Source organism: Onychostruthus taczanowskii, unplaced genomic scaffold, assembly GCF_017590055.1.
Source record: "Onychostruthus taczanowskii isolate IOZ18803 unplaced genomic scaffold, ASM1759005v1 scaffold228, whole genome shotgun sequence".
NCBI lineage: Eukaryota > Metazoa > Chordata > Aves > Passeriformes > Passeridae > Onychostruthus > Onychostruthus taczanowskii.
In genome coordinates, this window is record NW_024499551.1 from 84,160 (window position 1) to 104,784 (window position 20,625).

The 20,625-nt window shown below is 58.0% G+C and overlaps 3 protein-coding genes across 3 annotated transcripts in view; 2 read left to right on the forward strand and 1 right to left on the reverse strand.

Moving 5' to 3' along the window:
• CDS2 (CDP-diacylglycerol synthase 2) overlaps nt 1-13,130 on the reverse strand; it is a 25,253-nt gene extending 12,123 nt beyond the window's left edge. Inside the window, exons 1-6 of the mRNA XM_041405276.1 lie at nt 13,008-13,130; nt 5,179-5,321; nt 3,802-3,898; nt 3,204-3,301; nt 2,699-2,838; nt 1,653-1,711 (exon numbers count right to left, since the gene is read on the reverse strand). Of these exons, the coding sequence (XP_041261210.1) occupies nt 1,653-1,711; nt 2,699-2,838; nt 3,204-3,301; nt 3,802-3,898; nt 5,179-5,321; nt 13,008-13,070 (600 nt within the window). The 5' untranslated portion in view covers nt 13,071-13,130. The remainder of the gene's footprint in view (nt 1-1,652; nt 1,712-2,698; nt 2,839-3,203; nt 3,302-3,801; nt 3,899-5,178; nt 5,322-13,007) is intronic.
• A 485-nt stretch (nt 13,131-13,615) lies between these two features.
• Nucleotides 13,616-18,540, forward strand: PCNA (proliferating cell nuclear antigen). Its single transcript, XM_041405277.1, has 6 exons — nt 13,616-14,010; nt 14,879-14,976; nt 15,375-15,442; nt 16,456-16,650; nt 17,825-17,948; nt 18,042-18,540. The coding sequence occupies exons 1-6, from the start codon at nt 13,790-13,792 to the stop codon at nt 18,122-18,124; spliced, it is 789 nt and encodes a 262-aa protein (XP_041261211.1). The 5' UTR covers nt 13,616-13,789; the 3' UTR covers nt 18,125-18,540.
• A 1,920-nt stretch (nt 18,541-20,460) lies between these two features.
• The window catches only part of TMEM230 (transmembrane protein 230), an 8,819-nt gene continuing 8,654 nt past the window's right edge, over nt 20,461-20,625 (forward strand). Inside the window, exon 1 of the mRNA XM_041405272.1 lies at nt 20,461-20,504. The gene's annotated coding sequence lies outside the window, so the exon portion shown is untranslated. The remainder of the gene's footprint in view (nt 20,505-20,625) is intronic.

The following is a 20,625-nucleotide window of genomic DNA, read 5'->3' on the forward strand; positions in this document are numbered from 1 at the left end:
GCTCATTAATTAATTGTTTGTTAATTGACTGGGTGACCACGATCAGCAGCGTCACGTGCGTCCAGCCAAACTGCAAGAGAGCACCCCAGGGCTCATTAATTTATTAATTGTTTGTTAATTAGCCAAACTGCAAGAGAGGACAGCACCTCCTCAGGACCCCGCCCAGAGCTCATTTGTTTATTTATTATTTGTTAATTAGTCAGAAAACCCAGAATTTAACCTCTCCAAAACACGAATTTAACCTCACCAGGACCTTGATTTTAATCTCACCAAACCCTGGATTTAGCCTCACCAAAACATGAATTTTAACCTCACCAAAATCTGAATTTTAACCCCACTAGCCCCTGAATTTAACCTCACCAAAACCTGAATTTAACCTCACCAAAACTTGAATTTCAGCTCACCAAAATCTGAATTTTAACCCCACTAGCCCCTGAATTTAACCTCGCCAAAACCTGAATTTAACCTCACCAAAACCTGAATTTAACCTCACCAAAACCTGAATTTCAGCTCACCAAAACATGACTGTTACTCCCAGCAGCCCCTGGATTTCAGCTCACCAAAAGCTGAATTTAAGCTCACCAAAAGCTGAATTTAAGCTCACCAAAAGCTGAATTTAAGCTCACCAAAAGCTGAATTTAAGCTCACCAAAAGCTGAATTTAACCTCACCAAAAGCTGAATTTAACCTCCCCAAAAGCTGAATTTAAGCTCAGTAAAAGCTGAATTTAAGCTCGCCAAAAGCTGAATTTAAGCTCGAATTTAAGCTCACCAAAAGCCGAATTTAACCTCACCAAAAGCTGAATTTAACCTCCCCAAAGCTGAATTTAAGCTCACCAAAAGCTGAATTTCAGCTCACCAAAAGCTGAATTTAAGCTCGAATAAAGCTGAATTTAAGCTCGAATTTAAGCTCACCAAAAGCCGAATTTAACCTCACCAAAAGCTGAATTTAACCTCCCCAAAGCTGAATTTAAGCTCACCAAAAGCTGAATTTCAGCTCACCAAAAGCTGAATTTAAGCTCGAATTTAAGCTCACCAAAAGCTGAATTTAAGCTCGAATTTAAGCTCACCAAAAGCTGAATTTAAGCTCGCCAAAAGCTGAATTTAACCTCACCAAAGCCGAATTTAACCTCACCAAAAGCTGAATTTAAGCTTGCCAAAAGCCGAATTTAACCTCCCCAAAGCTGAATTTAACCTCACCAAAAGCTGAATTTCAGCTCACCAAAAGCTGAATTTCACCTCACCAAAGCTGAATTTAAGCTCACCAAAGCTGAATTTAAGCTCACCAAAGCTGAATTTAACCTCACCAAAAGCTGAATTTAAGCTTGCCAAAAGCCGAATTTAACCTCCCCAAAGCTGAATTTAACCTCACCAAAAGCTGAATTTAAGCTCGAATTTCAGCTCACCAAAAGCTGAATTTCAGCTCACCAAAAGCTGACTTTAAGCTCGAATTTCAGCTCACCAAAGCTGAATTTAACCTCACCAAAAGCTGAATTTAAGCTCGAATTTCAGCTCACCAAAAGCTGAATTTCAGCTCACCAAAAGCTGACTTTAAGCTCGAATTTCAGCTCACCAAAGCTGAATTTAACCTCCCCAAAGCCGAATTTCAGCTCCCCAAAGCTGATTTGACCCCAGCAGCCCCGGGCTCGCTCACCATGTAGAACTGCAGGCGGTAGTGCTTCTTCACCAGGCTCAGCACAAACATGCAGAACCCTGAGAGAGAGGAGCAGAGTCAGAGCTGCCAACAGCCAGAACACAAATCCCTCCTGTTCTATCATCATTTATTGTATTTTATGATATTTTATTAACATTTTATTGGGGTAAAGGCTCACTGCTCTGCCAGCAGCAACCCTTTGGCTGCCTCAGGAAGATTTTGGGCTTTTCTCCTCATTTGAAAGATTTCCCACCACTGCCACAGGAAGATTTGTAACCTCCAGCACCCAGGGGAGCAGAGATTTCCTGCACTCAGGGCAGACTTCCCCCCTGCAGCCCAGCCAGGTGTGCCCAGGTGCCAGGTGTGCCCACCTGCCAGGTGCCCAGCCCAACCCAGATGTGCCCAGGTGCCAGGTGTGCCCAGGTGCCAGGTGTGCCCACCTGCCAGGTGCCCAGCCCAACCCAGATGTGCCCAGGTGCCAGGTGTGCCCACCTGCCAGGTGCCCAGCCCAACCCAGATGTGCCCAGGTGCCAGGTGTGCCCACCTGCCAGGTGCCCCCTGCCAAATGCCCAGCCCAGCCCAGCTGTGCCCACTGTCAAGTGCCCACCCAGCCCAGATGTGCCCAGGTGCCAGGTGCCCAGCCAGGTGTGCCCACCCCAGCCCAGGTGTGCCCAGGTGCCCAGCCAGCCCAGGTGTGCCCAGCCCAGCTGTGCCCACTGTCAGGTGCCCACCCAGCCCAGGTGCCCAGCCAGGTGTGCCCAGGTGCCCAGCCCAGGTGTGCCCACCTGTCAGGTGCCCACCCCAGCCCAGGTGTCCATCCAGCCCAGGTGTGCCCACCCCAGGTGTGCCCGCCCAGCCCAGGTGTGCCCAGCCCAGGTGTGCCCACTGTCAGGTGCCCAGCCCAGGTGTGCCCAGGTGCCACGTGCCCAGCCAGGTGTGCCCACCCAGCCCAGGTGCCCACCCAGCCCAGGTGTGCCCAGCCCAGGTGTGCCCACCCAGCCCAGGTGCCCACCCAGCCCAGGTGTGCCCAGCCCAGGTGTGCCCACCTGTCAGGTAGAGGGCGAAGGAGATGAAGCGATGGTATTTGCTGAGGATCCGCAGCGGCTCCTCCCTCTGCACCAGCGTGAAGAAATAATCTGTCACTGTCTCCCCGTAGAAGAAATAATTCACACACAGCAGGAAATACCTGGGGAAGGGGGAGAATAATTTAATTTACACACAGCTGGGGCAAATAATTCACACACAGCAGGAAGCACCTGGCCAGGTGAGAGCCCAGGTGGATGGCCAGGTGGGTGCCCAGGTGAGTGGCCAGGTGAGAGCCCAGGTGAGTACCCAGGTGGGTGCTCAGGTGAATGGCCAGGTAAGTGGCCAGGTGAGAGCCCAGATGAGTACCCAGGTGGATGCCCAGGTGAGTGGCCAGGTGGGAGCCCAGGTGAATGAGTAGCCAGGTGAGTGAATGCCCAGGTGAGCAGCCAGGTGGATGCCCAAGTGGGTGAGTAGCCAGGTGAGTGAGTGCCCAGTTAGGTGCCCAGGTGAGCAGCCCTCACTCACCAGCTGAGTGTCCTGAACCAGGGCAGGTCGTAGGAGTGGTACACGTTGTAGCCGATGGTGATGATCTCGTGGAAACATTTGATCTGCACACACATCACCTGCACAGGAAGGACACCAGGCATGAAACCCCCCTGGCCCAACACCTCTGCCCTCCAGGAGACAGGAGCAGGCACCTGCAGAGCCCCAGCTCCTCCAGAGCCCCAGCTCCTGGCACCTGCAGAGCCCCAGCCCCTCCAGCAGCTGCCACCAGCCCTGCAGGAGCCTCCCAATCCCACCTGGTGTCATTTTTTCCTTCCAATCCAACCTGGGAATCTCTTTTCCCTCCCAGTCCCACCTGGGATGCTCAGGATGGCATTTTCCCCTCCCAATCTCACCTGGGATGTTGTTTTTCCCTCCCAATCCCACCTGGGATGTTGTTTCTCCCTCCCCTCTCCTCTGCACACACACCCTTGTGTGAGTTCCAAACCCTGGCCAGCAGATTCCCCCCAGGTTTCCTCCATGGCAGAGGAATCCAGGATCTCTGACCACGAGGCCCTGAGCCCCCCAGCAACCTCCCCCTGCTGCTGGGAAGGTCAGGACCCCTCCCTGGAGCACTTACTATTGTCATCAAGACCATGGGGCCCAGGTAGATGATGATGAAGAAGAAGGTGATCATTGCCAGCGTGAGGATGCCTCTCACCCACCAGTTCTTCCATCTGGGCCACAGAGAAGGAAAACATCAGAGAAAGACAAGGCAGAGCAAAGCAGCCAAACAAACTCTGCTCTCTGTGTGCCACAGGAAGGAAAGCGAGCCCTGCAAACCCCAAATTTCCTCTCGGTGCTGCACAGAGGCCTCGATGTGCTGATAGATAAAGGCCTGGCTGCAGCAGCTGCACCTCAGCCTCAGTGCATGCAGAGCTGAGCACCTCCCAGGGCACTGGGATGGGCCAGGGCAGCCCCTGCTCCTGCTCTGCAGCTTTCCCACCCCTTGGACAGGATGAATTCCCTTAAAAAGGGGAGAATTCTCCCTCTCCACACTGCTCTGCAGGAGCAGAGATGGCCCCTGGCTGTTGTACCCTCCCTGCTTTCCTGCTGGGAGCCTCTCCCACCCCCACAGCACACTCAGGAAGGTGACACCTCCTCCTGTGACACAAACATTTCCTCCCAAGCAGAGTGTGGAGAACATCCTCAGCTTGCTCCCAAATCCTGGCCTTACTGTGCAACTCCTCCAGCACTCCTGCAGAACTCAGGATTATCAGAGTTACAGCAGGGGCTGAAACCCCCCCAGCTCAAAGCTCTGCTGTCAAAGCCCCCCAGGAGCTCTGAGGCTCTGCCCCACCAGGCCTGGACCTGCTCTGTCCCCTCCCTTCCCATCCAAGCAGCACCCCTGAGTTTTACACCCCAAAGTGCAAAGCAGGGAATTATTCCTGCCTGGGGCCAGCAGGATCAGCAGCTTCCCAAAGTACCCAGAGGAAAAAGGGAAAGGGGGGAAAAAAAGAAAGGGGAAGAGCACTTGTGCCTTCCTCACTCCCTGTGCTGGACAAGGGGGATGGAAGGAAAGCTCCAGGAGTGAGGAATCTGAGGGTGGGACTGAGCTGGGGATGGGAGAGAGGGGATGGGGAGAGAGGGGATGGGAGAGAGAGAGGGGATGGGGATGGGGAGAGAGAGGGGATGGGGAGAGAGAGAGGGGATGGGAGAGAGAGGGGATGGGAGAGAGAGGGGATGGGAGAGAGGGGATGGGGAGAGAGAGGGGATGGGAGAGAAGCTGCTCCCCAGCTTCCAGCAGCCCCAGGATGGACAGAGCTCTGCCCAGGGAGTGATGGACAGGATGGATGGACAGTGATGGACAGGATGGATGGACAGGATGGACAGGATGGATGGACAGGATGGACAGGATGGAATGGACAGTGATGGACAGGATGGATGGACAGTGATGGACAGGATGGACAGGCTGGACAGGATGGATGGACAGAGCCCACTCAGGGAGTGTTTTTACCTCGAGGACAGGTTGGAGAGGGCCCTGTTCAGCACCTCTGGGGTGTCATCTGAGGTTGGCACTGGGGAGGAGCCCCCGAACTCAGACTTGCTCTCGCTGTCTGACGCTGTCTCTCCATCCAGCCTGCTCTCAGACTCTGACTCCTGCAGCACAGAGAGAGCCAAGCAGCTTTAGCAGCCACCCTGGGCTGACTCCAACACTCACCAGCACTCTGCTTCTGCACCAGAGAGGGAGAAGAAGGAAATATCCTGGGTGTCACCAGCATGAGAAACATCCTGAGGTGTTTCAGTGGCATCCAGGAGGGGTCTGATGGTCCCTCAGCCTCAGCAGCAGGCACAGAACAGGGCCTGTCCCCCCTGCACAGCCACAGATGCCTCCAGCTTGATTAATGACCATCTCCAAGTGCTCCAGGGCTTGTTAGCAGGAAATTTTACAAGGTCCCAATCCCCAGGCAGGTCTCAGAGAATGTAGCACTGCCCAAATTAGCCAGGAAGAAAGGCCTCCAAGTGGGCAGGCTCAAGGCTTGCCGACAGACTTGTGAAGTGCTGGCTGCCTGAGGACACTAAAAATAACACTGAGCCCATCCCCAGGCAGCTGAGGAGGAAGAGCCTGGCTTATCACCCTGGGCCAGGCATCCCCTGTGGCCAGCAGGGAGCCCAGGTGCTGCAGAGGGACACACAGGGACACAGTGCTGTGCTTGCTCTGCCCTGGACTGCTCTGAGCAAAGTCCTGTGCTTGGGGTGAACAAAGCCAGCAGGGGTGGGTTTGCCAGGGCTGGGAAGGGGATTTAGGTGAGTCCTGGCTCTTCCCAGGGGCACTTTTCCCTCTGACCCAGCCCCTGAGCAGAGACAAGCCCAGAGCTCCACAGTTTGCCCCTGATTTCAGCTCCATCCTGCTCAAGGAAGGAAGGAAGGAAAAGCCACTCCCTGGGGAGCATCCAGCAAGGCAGAGTCCATGCCCTTGGCCTCTGAAAAGTCCCTGAAAAGTGACTTTGCCAGCAGGAAAAGCACAGGGTGAGCTGAGCTGACAAATGCTGCCAGCTCTGCAAACAGTGAGGCTGCAGGGGATGAAGGCTCATTGTTTGCAGAGCTCCAAAACAACCAAATCTGCTGGGTGCAGCTCATGGTGCCTGCAGCTCAGGAAGGCTGGAGCTGCTCCCTTATTTAAAGCAGGAAAAGGTAATTATTCCCCCTGGAATAATTAATAAATTAATTTAATAAAGCTGGGACGTGTCAGTGGCTGCAGGCCAGGCTCTGAAATCAGACAAGGACAGGGATGCTTTGTCAGGTGGAGGCAGCTAAAAATACCTGGGTGATGTCAGAGATGATTGCCAGGGAGGAGCAGAGCTCCAGGCAGCAGCACCCAGTGTCACCCAGTGTCACCCAGTGTCACCCAGTGCCACCTCCTCCTCTCCATCACTGGGCAGGGAAGGTTTGGGTTTGGTTTCAGCCCCCCTCCTCACAGGGCTTTGGGGAGCTGGAACTGAAATCCCACCTGGCTTTTCTCTCAGGGGTTTTTTAACTGGCCCAGAAAACCCATTTGGACCTGAGATTTTGGAGAGATTTCGTGCAGAGCTCCAGCCAGCAGCACCCAGTGTCACCCAGTGTCACCTCCTCCTCTCCATCCACCACTGGGCAGGGAGGGTTTGGGTTTGCCTTCAGCCCCTCACCTCTGCCAGCCCTCACAGGGCTTTGGCAGGATGGCACTGAAATCCCACCTGGCTTTTCTCTCAGGGGTTTTTTAACTGGCCCAGAAAACCCATTTGGACCTGAGATTTTGGAGAGATTTCGTGCAGAGCTCCAGCCAGCAGCACCCAGTGTCACCCAGTGTCACCACCCAGTGTCAACTCCTCCTTTCCATCACTGGGCAGGGAAGGTTTGAGCTGGAACTCAAATCCCACCTGGCTTTTCTCTCTGTTAGAAAACTGACCCAGAAAACCCGTTTGGACCTGAGATTTTGGAGAGATTTTGTGCAGAGCTCCAGCCAGCAGCACCCAGTGTCACCCAGTATCACCCAGTATCACCTCCTCCTCTCCATCACTGGGCAGGGAAGGTTTGAGCTGGAACTCAAATCCCACCTGGCTTTTCTCTCTGTTAGAAAACTGACCCAGAAAACCCGTTTGGACCTGAGATTTTGGAGATTTAGTGCCATTCAGCTGGGAACACAAATCCAAAAGGCAGCAAAGAGACTGGAAATGCTCTGACTCCCCGGAGAGCACAGATTTGGCATCTCCCAGCACAGGGCAGGGCAGGGTTTGGGCAACCTGGGCTCTGTATTTAGCTGCAGCCCCTGCTCCCATTGCAGAGGATTTCTGCAGAATTCCCCTGGGAACAATCAGAAATAGCTCCAGCCTGACCAAACTCAGCTTCTCCTCTGTCCAGGCCGAGCTCCAGATCCTCCAGCACGTTCCTCTCACAGTCCCAGTGTCCCTGACCCCACACAGCTCCCCAGCCTGCTCAAAGCACCCAAGCAGGGAGTTCTTCCCTCCCACCCCCGAGTTTTACACCCCAAAGTGCAAAGCAGGATCAGCAGCTTCCCAAAGTGCTCTGAGGAAAAAGGAAAAAAAAAAGGGAAAGAGCACCTGTGCCTTCCTCACTCCCAGGGCCCCAGCCTCATCCCTTCCAAAGCCAGATCCCTCCTCAGATCCCCTGAAGTGGGAACGAGCTCTTCCCCTCCCCAGATCCCCCTGAATCCCTGGGATTTTATAGGACATTGTGCCACATATAGCCTAGGACTGGGTAATTTATTCTATTTTTATACCTTTTATGCAAATTGCCCACATCAACCTCCAAATCATCAGCTGAAGCAGCTGAGTTGGTGCTAAATAACTAATTTATTATATAAACTATATCATATATATTATAAAACTCATATAAATGTATATACAAATATAATATAATATTTGTGTATAAACTATATAGCAATAAATATTAAATATATATTATATAAGTATAGAAATACAAATACATGTAACTAAATAGAAATATATTTATATGGAATTGTATGTAAATTATATATTAGTGGGTGCTAAATAATGGGTTTGAGCCTGAGCTGATGCACCCTGGGGTGAAGGCAGCTTGGGGACACGTCCCCTGCAGGGTCACCACCCCAGGGCCCTGCCCCCACAGGCAGGGGGGGTTTTAACCAATATTGGATTGTTTTGTTGGTTCTGTCCAACCCTGCAGGTGAGCCCAGGGCTCCTCCTCACGTTCATCATCTCAGGATTGAAGGCCAATAATGGCAAAAGGAATGCAGGAATAGAATCAAGGTGGGAATTTCTCCCAATTCCCTGATTTCTGCACAAGGCATGATGAGGAGAAGGAGGAAAACCCCAAATCTCTGCCAGGGCTGCCTCTCCTGTGAAGCAGAGCTGGCAAAATCCAGATTCCTGCTCACTTTTCCTTTCTCCATGAAACCCACAGCTCTGAGCAACGTTTGTCAACAGACATTTCACCCCCCTGAAGGAAAGATACACAGGAAATTGAGTTTGTTTGAGCTCCCTTTAAACAACTCCACTCCAGGAGGGTGGGGAGACATTTCTGCTCACCCTCAGATGGTTTTTTTTTCCACACAAACATCCACGCCACGATCCCAGTTGCCATAGAAACGAGCCTGCTCTCTCCCTGCCAAAAATCCTCTGCCCAGCACAGACACCCAGTTAAGCACCCAGGGCTGGCAGATGAAATTAGCCCCAGAAATGCCATTATTTAGGAGCTCTCCTTGCAGCCAGGCACTGTTTTATTTACATTTCCTGCCCGCTTTTAACAAAAAGCTGCGACAGAAAATGCTAGAAGATAAATGCTGGGTTTTTCAGGAAAATCCAGCAAAACCCCCTGGATTTCCACACAGAAATCAGGAGTTCCCTGAGCAGAGCAAACAGATGTTGCCTCATTCCCTCAGACACAGCAGTTTCAACAAAAACCAACTTTAAACCCAGCATCTCCCGGGGCAGAACAGCACAAAGCGAAACCAACCCTGAGCTCAGCCCAAACAGAAAAGTGGCAAGGAGCCCAAAATCCTGGTGTTTACATCCTGCTGGGAGCCTCTTCTGCCAGCACAGGGCTCTTTCCAGAAGCTTCCAGGGTTCCTGTCACAGAAAACACGCCGGCAGGGCTCCGAGGGTGACACAGCAGCCACGGCAGCGTCCCCTCCCCACACACCTGAGCTCCCGTGCTGCCAGCCTGGCTCCGTCACATCTGCTGGAAAATCACCAGGATTTCTCTCCTGGGAAGCTGAGAAGCCTCAGGGGAAAAAAAAGGGAAATGATTTGATCTCATTTGTTTCTCCTGTGTTTTGGAATGTGGAGATGGTTTGGTTGGTTTCACCTGAATTGTTTTGACTTGATGACCAACCACAGTCAGGCTGTGTTGAGGCTCTGCAAAGGCTCATGAGTTTTTCATTATTTTATTTTTTTTTAGCCTTCTGTCTGTGTGCTTCCTGTATTCTTTAGTATAATATTCTTTATATAATATAGTACCTTAAAATAATTAATTAGCCTTCTGAGAACATGGAGTCAGATTCACCACATGTGATGGATGTTGGGGGTCTCTGAAAACACCACAGCCAGCACCAAAACCACAAGTGCAGCACCCCAGGGCAGGAAATGCAACCCTGCAGCAGAGAAAGAGCACACCAGGTAACCTCCCTGCAGCTGCACTTGGCAATTTTGGGAAATTCTCTGCTGCATCTGGCAATTTTGGGAAATTCTCTGCTGCTTCTGTGATGAAACATCACATTCAGCACCTCGGGGGAGCTGTTGCTGGCTGCCTGGGAACATTTCTCTGCTTTTTTTTCCCTCCTCCTGCGATTCATTTTGAGCTGTTTTACGAGGAGCTGCACAACAGGAAGGTTCCCTCTCTCTAGTAAGGACACTCCAGGTCAGCAGCTCGAAGGAAATACCAGAGGAGTCCTTCAGAAGGCTGACTGCACGTGAAAACAGGGTGTGGAGGTGACAGGATTGTCCCCTGACCTCCTTCAGGGACACAGGATTGCACTGTGACCTCCTTTAGGGTCACAGACTTGTCCTATGACCATCTTTAGGGACACAGGATTGTCCTCTGACCTTCTTTAGCCAATCCCAGCTTGGCCCAGCCCGCTTGCTGCGCAGCAGCCCTGCCAGTCCTCCAACTCCCACCACAAAAAAAAAAAAAAAAAAGGAATATAAACCTCCCTGAAGGTTTTCTGCTGCCCAGCAAATTCCAGCTGAGATGAACACACCTCAAGGTCTCACCCTCTGCACAGCTGGAGCCATCTCAGAGCTCCTTCCCCAGTGCAGAGAGCTCCAGAGCCACCCCAGGGTGACCAATTCCCAGCACTTCTGTCCCTGAGCACACCAGCACCACGAAGTTCCCTCAAACCTGCCCACACAGCCTCCAGCAGGTGTTGAACTGGCATTACCATCGCCCTAAAACCACGTTAAAATCGCATTTAAATTGCAGAAGAGCTCTGCCTGGTGATTTTGTGCTGCTCAGAGCTGCAGCCTCCGTGCACTAATGGAGAAAACATCAATTAGCTGCTGCTGGGGGGCTGATGGGCCAGTCCCAGCACTGCTCCTCCCTGCAGCTTCTGCTTCCTGTCAGCCTGCAAATGTTATTTACCAAGTTCCCCTGACTGTTTATTCCTCCTGGTGCCCTCCTCTTTGGGGAGGTGCAGCAGCAGAGGTGACAAAGGTGACAGATGACTCACAGAGCAGCCCTGAGCATCCAGGCTCGGGGCTGGAGCAGAGGGATGGCACAGGGAAACGAGCCAGGTTTGCTCCCCGTGCCTCTCCTGACAGGAAAACGAAACTTTTCCCTTGGCAGAAAGGCAATGCCAACCCTCACTAAACCAGGCAATTCCCTGGGGATGGCTTGGGAGGCACCAAACCCTTCCCTAAGGCAGCCTGAGGGGTTTGGAACCCCCAGCTCCTGCCCTAGGGATGATTTAGGAGGTCCCAAACCCATCCCTAAGGGAAGGTTTGGACCCCCCCCCCCCAATAATTCCTTAGGGATGATTTAGGAGGTGCCAAACCCTTCCCTAAGGTTTCCTAAGGTTTGGAACCCCCCTGTCATTCCCTAGGGATGATTTAGGACTTCCCAAACGCTTCCCTAAAGGCAGGTTTAGAACTTCCCTGCTATTCCTTAGGGATGATTTAGGGGGTCCCAAATCCTTCCTAAAGGCAGGTTTGGACCTCCCCATCACTCCCTGGGAATGGTTTGGGGGTCCCAGGGTAGGTCTGAACCCCCCTGTCACTCCCTGGGGATGGTTTGGGGGTCCCAAGGCAGGTCTGTAACGCCCCCATCACCCCCTGGGGATGGTTTAGGGGTCCCAAGGCAGGTTTGGACCCCCCTGTCACCCCCCTGTCACTCCCTGGGGATGGTTTAGGGGTCCCAAGGCAGGTTTGGACCCCCCCATCACCCCCTGGGGATGGTTTTGGGGTCCCAAGGCAGGTTTGGACCCCCCCATCACCCCCTGGGGATGGTTTGGGGGTCCCAAGGCAGGTTTGGACCCCCCCATCACCCCCTGGGGATGGTTTGGGGGTCCCAAGGCAGGTCTGTAACCCCCCCATCACTCCCCGGCGGTGGTTTAGGGGGTCCCAAGTCAGGTCTGTAACCCCCCCATCATTCCCTGGGGATGGTTTAGGGGGTCCCAAGTCAGGTCTGTAACCCCCCCATCATTCCCTGGGGATGGTTTAGGGGGTCCCAAGTCAGGTCTGTAACCCCCCCATCATTCCCTGGGGATGGTTTAGGGGGTCCCAGGGTAGGTCTGAACCCCCCTGTCACCCCCCTATCACCCCCTGGGGATGGTTTGGGGGTCCCAAGGCAGGTCTGTAACCTCCCCATCACCCCCTGGGGATGGTTTGGGGGTCCCAAGGCAGGTCTGTAACCTCCCCATCACCCCCTGGGGATGGTTTTGGGGTCCCAAGGCAGGTTTGGACCCCCCCATCACCCCCTGGGGATGGTTTTGGGGTCCCAAGGCAGGTTTGGACCCCCCCATCACCCCCTGGGGATGGTTTTGGGGTCCCAAGGCAGGTTTGGACCCCCCCATCACCCCCTGGGGATGGTTTGGGGGTCCCAAGGCAGGTCTGTAACCCCCCCATCACTCCCTGGGGATGGTTTAGGGGGTCCCAGGGTAGGTCTGAACCCCCCTGTCACCCCCCTGTCACCCCCTGGGGATGGTTTGGGGGTCCCAAGGCAGGTTTGGACCCCCCCATCACCCCCTGGGGATGGTTTGGGGGTCCCAAGGCAGGTCTGTAACCCCCCCATCACTCCCTGGGGATGGTTTAGGGGGTCCCAGGGTAGGTCTGAACCCCCCTGTCACCCCCCTATCACCCCCTGGGGATGGTTTGGGGGTCCCAAGGCAGGTCTGTAACCTCCCCATCACCCCCTGGGGATGGTTTAGGGGATCCCAAGGCAGGTCTGTAACCCTCCCATCACTCCCTGGGGATGGTTTAGGGGGTCCCAGGGTAGGTCTGAACCCCCCTGTCACCCCCCCGTCACCCCCTGGGGATGGTTTGGGGTCCCTGAGGGCCGCTCTGGAGGCCCCGGCCCGGCCGGGCGGGCACCGCGCTGTCCCCCGCAGCCATCCCCACACGCACTCCACGCCCAGCCCTCCTCGCCCCGGGGCCGCTCCTCCAAACACCCCCGGGGGCGGCATCCGCTCCCCCAGGGCGAATAAACCGAGCCCGGGCCGAGCTCCCCGAGCGCGGGGCAGCCCCGGGCCCTCACAGCGGCCTCACCGCGGGCCGCCGGGACCCCGCGGCGCGCAGGCCCGGCGCCGCCCGGTTCTCCCCGCCCCCTGACGCCCCCGGTGTCCCTCTCCCCCTGACGCCCCCCGGGGCCGTTCCTTACCTTGTCCTGGGGGTCCCGGGCCCCGCCGGGGCCGCGCCCGGCCCTCAGCCGCGCCTCGCTCATGCCGGACCCGCGCCCGCCGCGCCGCCGCCGCCAGGGGGCGACACCGCACCGGCAGAACGGCCGCCGGCCAATAGTGCGGAGGGGGCGGGGCTGGAGAGAGAGGGGGGTGGCCACGCTGCGCCGTTGGCCAATGGGAGGCGTGGGATGGGCGAGGGGCGGGGCTTAGGGAGAGGCATGGCGGCGCCCAGGTGTACCCGGATGGTGCGGGGCGCCATGATGTGTGACGCGAGAGAGCGCGCGGGAAGGGCCCCGGGCGCTGGGAGAAGCGTGAGGGGTTTGTCTTTAGGGACAAGCGGGTTTGTGTTATGGCCGGTTTTCGGTCAGCACACGGGGCCTGAGGAGAGGCGCGCCACCGAGCCTTCCGTACGGCCAGGCCCCGTGTGTGGCACCGGCGGCGCTGCAGGGACCGGGCCCTGCCGCCATCGCTGCGCAGCGAGGCGGGACGCGGGGGCCTGTGCGATCCGCGCGGTGATTGGATCCCGCCGCACGGAGGGGCGGGGTTAAGAGGAAGAGCAGCGCTGGGATTGGCCGGAGAGCGGCGGGGATCGGCATGTGAGCTCGGAAGGGGTTGGGCTGAAGGAGAGCGGCGCTACTGATTGGCTGCTGCGAGGCGGTGGGCGGGGCGACAGAGTGCATAAAGGTCGTGGCGGGCCGCCTCGCTGTAGTTCAGTTGTTCTGCCTTGGGTTCCGTGTGTGCCGCTCCCGCTGGTGCTGCCAAGATGTTCGAGGCGCGGCTGGTGCAGGGCTCGGTGCTCAAGCGAGTGCTGGAGGCTCTCAAGGACCTCATCACCGAGGCCTGCTGGGACCTGGGCTCGGGCGGCATCAGCCTGCAGAGCATGGACTCCTCGCACGTCTCGCTGGTGCAGCTCACGCTGCGATCGGAGGGCTTCGACACCTACCGCTGCGACCGCAACATCGCCATGGGCGTCAACCTGTCCAGGTCAGCCCGCGGCGGGCTCTCGTGGGGCGCTGCCGTGGGGCGGCCGAGCAGGCCCGGGGGGCTGTGGCGCTCAGGGCAGCGGGCGCTGCCGGGGAAGGGGCTGTGAGGGGAGATCTGGGGGTGCTCCGGGGGTGTGGGGGGTCCCGGGGGCGCTCGGAGCCCCCTCAGCCCTTCTCTTCCCTCCCCACCCCCCCATTCCCCTCACGGCTCTCGCGCCGTTTTTCGCGGCGCGCGTCGAGGCCGTGACGTCACTGCCGGCGCCAAGTGGCGGGAAAAGGCAGCGCTGGGGGGGGGGGGGGGGGCCGCCATGGCCCCTGAGGGGGAACGGTGACAGCTTTAAAGGCCTGCCGCTTTCGGGAAAGGAGCCACAGGGTCCTGGGCAGCGGCAGGATGGGCCCGGCCAGCGGGTCCGGGTGGTGGGCCTTCCCGCCCCGCTGTGAGGCGCTTCTGGAGTGCTGTGCCCTGCTCTGGGTTCTGCAGCAGAGGAGAGACACAGCTCCCGCAGCGGAGAGGGACAAAGATGAGGGGCCTGGAGCATGTCCGTTATGAGGAGAGGCTGAGGAGACTGCTGAGAGAGGGAAATCGTCCCTGTGTGTAAATATCCAGGGAAGGGTCCGGATGGGTCCAGGATCTGCCCAGCCATGGGACAGGAGGAGCAGGCAGGAGCTGAGGCACGGGAGGTTCCACCCCGTGTGTGTGGAAGAACTTTGTGGGTGACCAAGCACTGCAAGAGAGCCAGAGAGGCTGGGGAGTCTGCTCATACGCTTTTCCAAGAGTGTTAGAAGGAGACCTGATCACTGTAGTGTCACATCCCCTCCTGCTCTGCCAGCTCCCAGCCCCGTGAGTCACCTGCCTTTCTCCCCTGCAGCATGTCCAAGATCCTGAAATGTGCAGGGAACGAGGACATCATCACCCTGCGGGCCGAGGACAACGCAGACACCTTGGCCCTGGTGTTCGAGGCACCCAGTGAGTTGGGTTTTGGAAGTGCTTTGTCGCTGGGATGTGTTCAGGCAGCTTCAGAAACCACGGGGATGCAGGAGGGAGGGAAGTGGCAGTGGGTCCTGCAGGAGTGGGAGGGACACCTGATTCTTGGAACAGTCTGGAGGTTGAAACTTGATCAGGTTGATAAATATTTTCTTTGTGAGGGGAGGGCTCTTTCAGGCTGCACACAGATGGTTTTGGTTTTATCCTTAGAGCCTGTCAAAGGCTGCCAGGGCATTCCCAGAGTCCCAGCCCTAAGGGAACAGAGGGAAATCTTCCTGCCAGGATTGAGGTGGTTCTGCCTGGGGGGAGTGGGGAGTGCCAGCAGTGCAGCTGACATCTGTCACTCTGCCATTTGGTGTCACTGAGCTTTGCCTCCCCAGACCAGGAGAAGGTTTCTGATTACGAGATGAAGCTGATGGATCTCGACGTGGAGCAGCTGGGAATCCCAGTAAGTAACAGCCCGGGTGACTGGTGGCACTGTGGGTGTCCCTGGGAGTGCCCAAGGGGTGGCACAGTGACACTGGGAATGCCCAGGGCTGGCAGGGTGGCACTGTGGGTGTCACTGGGAGTGCCCAGGGCTGGCAGGGTGGCACTGTGGGTGTCCCTGGCAGTGCCCAAGGGGTGGCACAGTGACACTGGGAGTGCCCAGGGCTGGCAGGGTGGCACTGTGGGTGTCCCTGGAGTGCCCATGGGGTGGCACAGTGACACTAGGAGTGACACAGCCCTAGCAGGGTGTCACCCTGGGTGCCCCAACCCTGGCAGGCTGTCCCTGTGGGTATCACTGCAGATCCCCCAGCCCTGGCACAGTGTCACTGTGAGTGCCCTGGGGCTGGCAGGCTGTCCCTGTGGGCGTCCCTGGCAGTGCCAGCCCTGGCAGGCTGTCTCCGTGGGTGTCCCTGGCAGTGCCCCTGGCAGTGTCCAGCCCTGGCAGGCTGTCCCTGGGGCTGTCCCTGTGCCTGTCCCTGGCAGTGCCCAGCCCTAGCAGTGCCAGCCCTGGCAGGCTATCCCTGTGCCTGTCCCTGTGCCTGTCCCTGGCAGTGCCCAGCCCTGGCAGGCTGTCCCTGTGCCTGTCCCTGGCAGTGCCAGCCCTGGCAGTTTGTCCCTGGGGCTGTCCCTGTGGGTGTCCCTGGCAGTGCCCAGCCCTGGCAGTGCCCCTGGCAGGCTGTCCCTGGCAGTGCCCCTGGCAGGCTGTCCCTGTGCCTGTCCCTGTGGGTGCCCAGCCCTGGCAGTGTCCCTGTGGGTTCCCTGGCAGTGCCCAGCCCTGGCAGTGCCCCTGGCAGGCTGTCCCTGGCAGTGCCAGCCCTGGCAGTGTCCCTGTGCCTGTCCCTGCCAGTGCCCAGCCCTGGCAGTGCCAGCCCTGGCAGTGTCCCTGTGGGTGCCCCTGGCAGTGCCAGCCCTGGCTGGCTGTCCCTGTGGGTGCCCAGCCCTGGCAGTGCCCCTGGCAGTGTCCCTGTCCCCCAGGAGCAGGAGTACAGCTGCGTGGTGAAGATGCCCTCGGCCGAGTTCGCGCGCATCTGCCGGGACCTGAGCCACATCGGCGACGCCGTGGTCATCTCCTGCGCCAAGGACGGCGTCAAGTTCTCTGCCAACGGCGAGCTGGGCAACGGCAACATCAAACTGTCCCAGACCAGCAACGTGGACAAGGAGGAGGAGGCTGTGAGTGGGGGATGCTGCAGAGCCGGCTGTGCCCTGGGGGATCCTGGAATTGGGGAAGGGTTTGGGCTGGAAGGTGCTAAGTGCCAGTCCTGCAGTGACAGTGACAGGGCCGTGTGTCCCTCTGGAGCCCCTGATGCAGGGCTCACCTGCAAAGCCAGTTCTCTGCCCTGGGGGATCCTGGAATTGGGGGAGGGTTTGGGCTGGAAGGTGCTGAGTGCCAGCCCCTCAGTGAGCAGGGACAGGGCCGTGTGTCCCTCTGGGTCCCCTGAATCCAGCCCCTCTGGAGCCCCTGATGCTGGGCTCACCTGCAAAGCCAGTTCTCTGCCTGGGGGGGATCCTGGAATTGGGGAAGGGTTTGGGCTGGAAGGTGCTGAGTGCCAGCCCTGCAGTGAGCAGGGACTGCAAAGCCAGTTCTCTGCCCTGGGGGAATCCTGGAATTGGAGAAGGGTTTGGGCTGGAAGGTGCTGAGTGCCAGCCCTGCAGTGACAGTGACAGGGCTGTGTCCCCTTCTGGGTCCCCTGATGCAGGGCTCACCTGCAAAGCCAGTTCTCTGCCCTGGGGGGGGTCCCAGAATTGGGGAAGGGTTTGGGCTGGAAGGTGCTGAGTGCCAGCCCTGCAGTGACAGTGACAGGGCCGTGTCCCCTTCTGGGTCCCCTGATGCTGGGCTCACCTGCAAAGCCAGTTCTCTGCCCTGGGGGAATCCTGGAATTGGAGAAGGGTTTGGGCTGGAAGGTGCTGAGTGCCAGCCCCGCAGTGACAGGGCCGGCCGTGTGTCCCTCTGGAGCCCCTAATGCAGGGCTCACCTGCAAAGCCAGTTCTCTGCCCTGGGGGGGTCCTGGAACTGGGGAAGGGTTTGGGCTGGAAGGTGCTGAGTCCCAGCCCTGCAGGGAAAGTGTCAGGGACGTGTGTCCCTCTGGGTCCCCTGATGCAGGCCTCACCTGCAAAGCCAGTTCTCTGCCCTGGGGGGGTCCTGGAACTGGGGGAGGGTTTGGGCTGGAAGGGCACTGAGTGCCAGCCCTGCAGTGAGCAGGGACAGGGCTGTGTCCCCCTCTGGAGCCCCTGAGTCCCCCCGCTGCTGCCCTGGGAGCTGCAGCAGTGCTGGGTGGGCAGGAGCAGCCCTGCTGGCCGTGGCCTGTGTGTGCCAGGGCTCTGGAATCCTCTCCTGCTTGCCCAGGTTACAATCGAGATGAACGAGCCGGTGCAGCTGACCTTCGCCCTGAGGTACCTGAACTTCTTCACCAAAGCCACCCCGCTGTCCCCCACGGTGACACTCAGCATGTCTGCAGATGTTCCTCTGGGTGAGTGCCACGCCCCTGCCCCAGCACAGCTGGAACTTGAGGCTGGATTTGATGCAGAGCCCCCTGAACACCCTTTTTCCCTTCTCTCCCCAGTTGTGGAGTACAAGATCGCTGACATGGGACACCTGAAGTACTACCTGGCCCCCAAGATCGAGGACCAGCAGGATGGCTCTTAACTGCAGCAGGACTGGGGGAGATCTGCTCCAGGCTGGAGGCAGCAATTCCAGAGCCTGGGAGCATCCTGGGAGCACTGTAGCTGTGTCTTGTAGATACAACTTTTGTAAATATTTTTCGACTCTGCGTTTTGCTATCCTGGTTATCGTTGGAAATAGGAAAGCTGAGTTTTTCTAGTCTGTTCCTGTACTCCCAGCAGTCTCTTGAAGGTGAAGTTTCTTACTCCTTTCAGCTGCTGTTGGAGAAGAGGGGCAATATTTAATGGGTCAAGATGTATCCTGGAGTTTCCCCTGTGGAGCTGTAGCTTAGGGTTGCTGTTTTGTTATCCCACGAATTTGTGACCTTACTTCATTTATTTTTGAAGCCGATATTTTGACTGAAACTTGGAAAATGGAAATAAAAACCATAATTTCCTGGAGTTTGTCGTGTTTGAATGTGGTGAATGGATGCTTTTGAAGCTGTGCTGACGTGCCCTGAGTCCTTCTCAAGGCCCGGAGTTCAGCTCTGGTCACTCAGAGCTGTGCAAGAGGTGCCACTCTGCTCCCTGGATGTGGCACTTGGGGACAGGGGCTCGTGCTGGATTCCGGTCCTATGAAGGCTTTTCCCAACCTTTGCCCCATTTTCAGGAAAATTGGGAAAATCGTACTGTATTTTCAGGGTAGTCGGTGAGATGAGAATCCCGGGGACGAACCGCCTGAAAAGCTGTCCCGGCAGGTGACAGAGGATGGCAGCAGGTGGCAGTGCCGGCCACGAGCGAGCCCCGCTGCTGCCTGGGAGGGACAATCCCGGCCCGGGGTTGGGGACAATCAGTGCTTAGGATTGGGGACAGCGCTGCCCCGGCCTTGGGGACAATCCCTGCCCGGGGCTGGGGGCAGCAGTCCCTCGGCCCTGGGGACAATCCCGGCCCGGGGTTGGGGACAGTTTCTGCTTAGGGCTGGGGAAAATCCCTGCTTAGGGTTGGGGACAGCACTGCCCCGGCCCTGGGGACAATCCCTGCTCGGGGTTGGGGACAGCACTGCCCCGGCCCTGGGGACAATCCCGGCCCGGGCTTGGGGACAGTCTTTCCTAAGGCTGGGGACAATCCCTTCTCAGGGTTGGGGACAGCATTCCCCCAGCCCTGGGGACAATTCCTGCCCGGCCCTGGGGACAATCCCTGCTTAGGGTTGGGGACAGTCCCTGCCCCGGCCCTGGGGACAGTCTCTGCTTAGGGCTGGGGACAGTCCCTTCTCGGGGTTGGGGACAGTCCCTGCCCGGCCCTGGGGACAATCAGTGCTTAGGATTGGGGACAGCGCTGCCCCGGCCTTGGGGACAATCCCTGCCCGGGGCTGGGGGCAGCAGTCCCTCGGCCCTGGGGACAATCCCGGCCCGGGGTTGGGGACAGTTTCTGCTTAGGGCTGGGGAAAATCCCTGCTTAGGGTTGGGGACAGCACTGCCCCGGCCCTGGGGACAATCCCGGCCCGGGCTTGGGGACAGTCTTTCCTAAGGCTGGGGACAATCCCTTCTCAGGGTTGGGGACAGCATTCCCCCAGCCCTGGGGACAATTCCTGCCCGGCCCTGGGGACAATCCCTGCTTAGGGTTGGGGACAGTCCCTGCCCCGGCCCTGGGGACAGTCTCTGCTTAGGGCTGGGGACAGTCCCTTCTCGGGGTTGGGGACAGTCCCTGCCCGGCCCTGGGGACAATCCCTGCTCGGGGTTGGGGACAATCCCTGCTTAGGGTTGGGGACAATCCCTGCCCTGGGTTGGGGACAATCCCTGCCCGGGGTTGGGGACAGCGCTGCCCCGGCCCTGGGGACAATCCCTGCCCGGCCTGGGGACAATCCCTTCTCAGGGTTGGGGACAGCTCTCCCCCGGCCCTGGGGACAATCCCTGCCCGGCCCTGGGGACAATCCCTGCTCGGGGCTGGGCTCCTGCTGGGACCCGCACTCCTGGCCATCCCTGCCATTGCCCCAGGCCAGCGTGGAGGCGACACTCAAGGACACTCAGGTGTCCCCACCACGGCAGGGGTGGCACTGGGAGACCTTCAAAGCCCCTCCCAACCCAAACCACTCCAGGATTCGGGGTTTAGACGCCGATTTCCAGCTGCCTCCCTTGCTGAGCTGCCTCCGGATCCTTCCCGATTTATCCTCCAGCACCTTCAGGAAAACATCTGGCAAGGCGCATCCTCCACCCCGGCGCTTTCAGCCGCTCCTGACGTGTTTCCCCGTTCCCCCGGGGCTGTTTCCCCGTTCCCCCGGGGCTGTTTCCCCGCTCCCCCGGGGCGGTGCGGCCACGGGAGGCAGGCCCGGCCCCGCCGTGACCTGGAAGGGAAGCGGCGTCACCGGGATCGACTTCCCGGGGCCGGGGGGGAACGGGCGGGGCCGGCATGGAGCGGGCGGGCGGCAGGTACCGGGCCGGGATGGGCTTGGCTGGGTTCGGGGTGGGTTTGGGGGGGTTCGAGGTGGGTTTGGGTGGATTTGGGGTGGTTTAGGTTGGTTTGGGGGGGTTCGGGGTGGGTTTGGGGTTG

Bases quoted from the DNA above. Each gene is read 5' to 3' on its own strand.
- PCNA (XM_041405277.1), top strand. From the start codon at position 13,790: ATGTTCGAGGCGCGGCTGGTGCAGGGCTCGGTGCTCAAGCGAGTGCTG. The intron at 14,977-15,374 runs GTGAGTTGGGTT...TTGCCTCCCCAG, and splicing joins CCTGGTGTTCGAGGCACCCA to ACCAGGAGAAGGTTTCTGAT. The intron at 15,443-16,455 runs GTAAGTAACAGC...CCTGTCCCCCAG, and splicing joins TGGAGCAGCTGGGAATCCCA to GAGCAGGAGTACAGCTGCGT.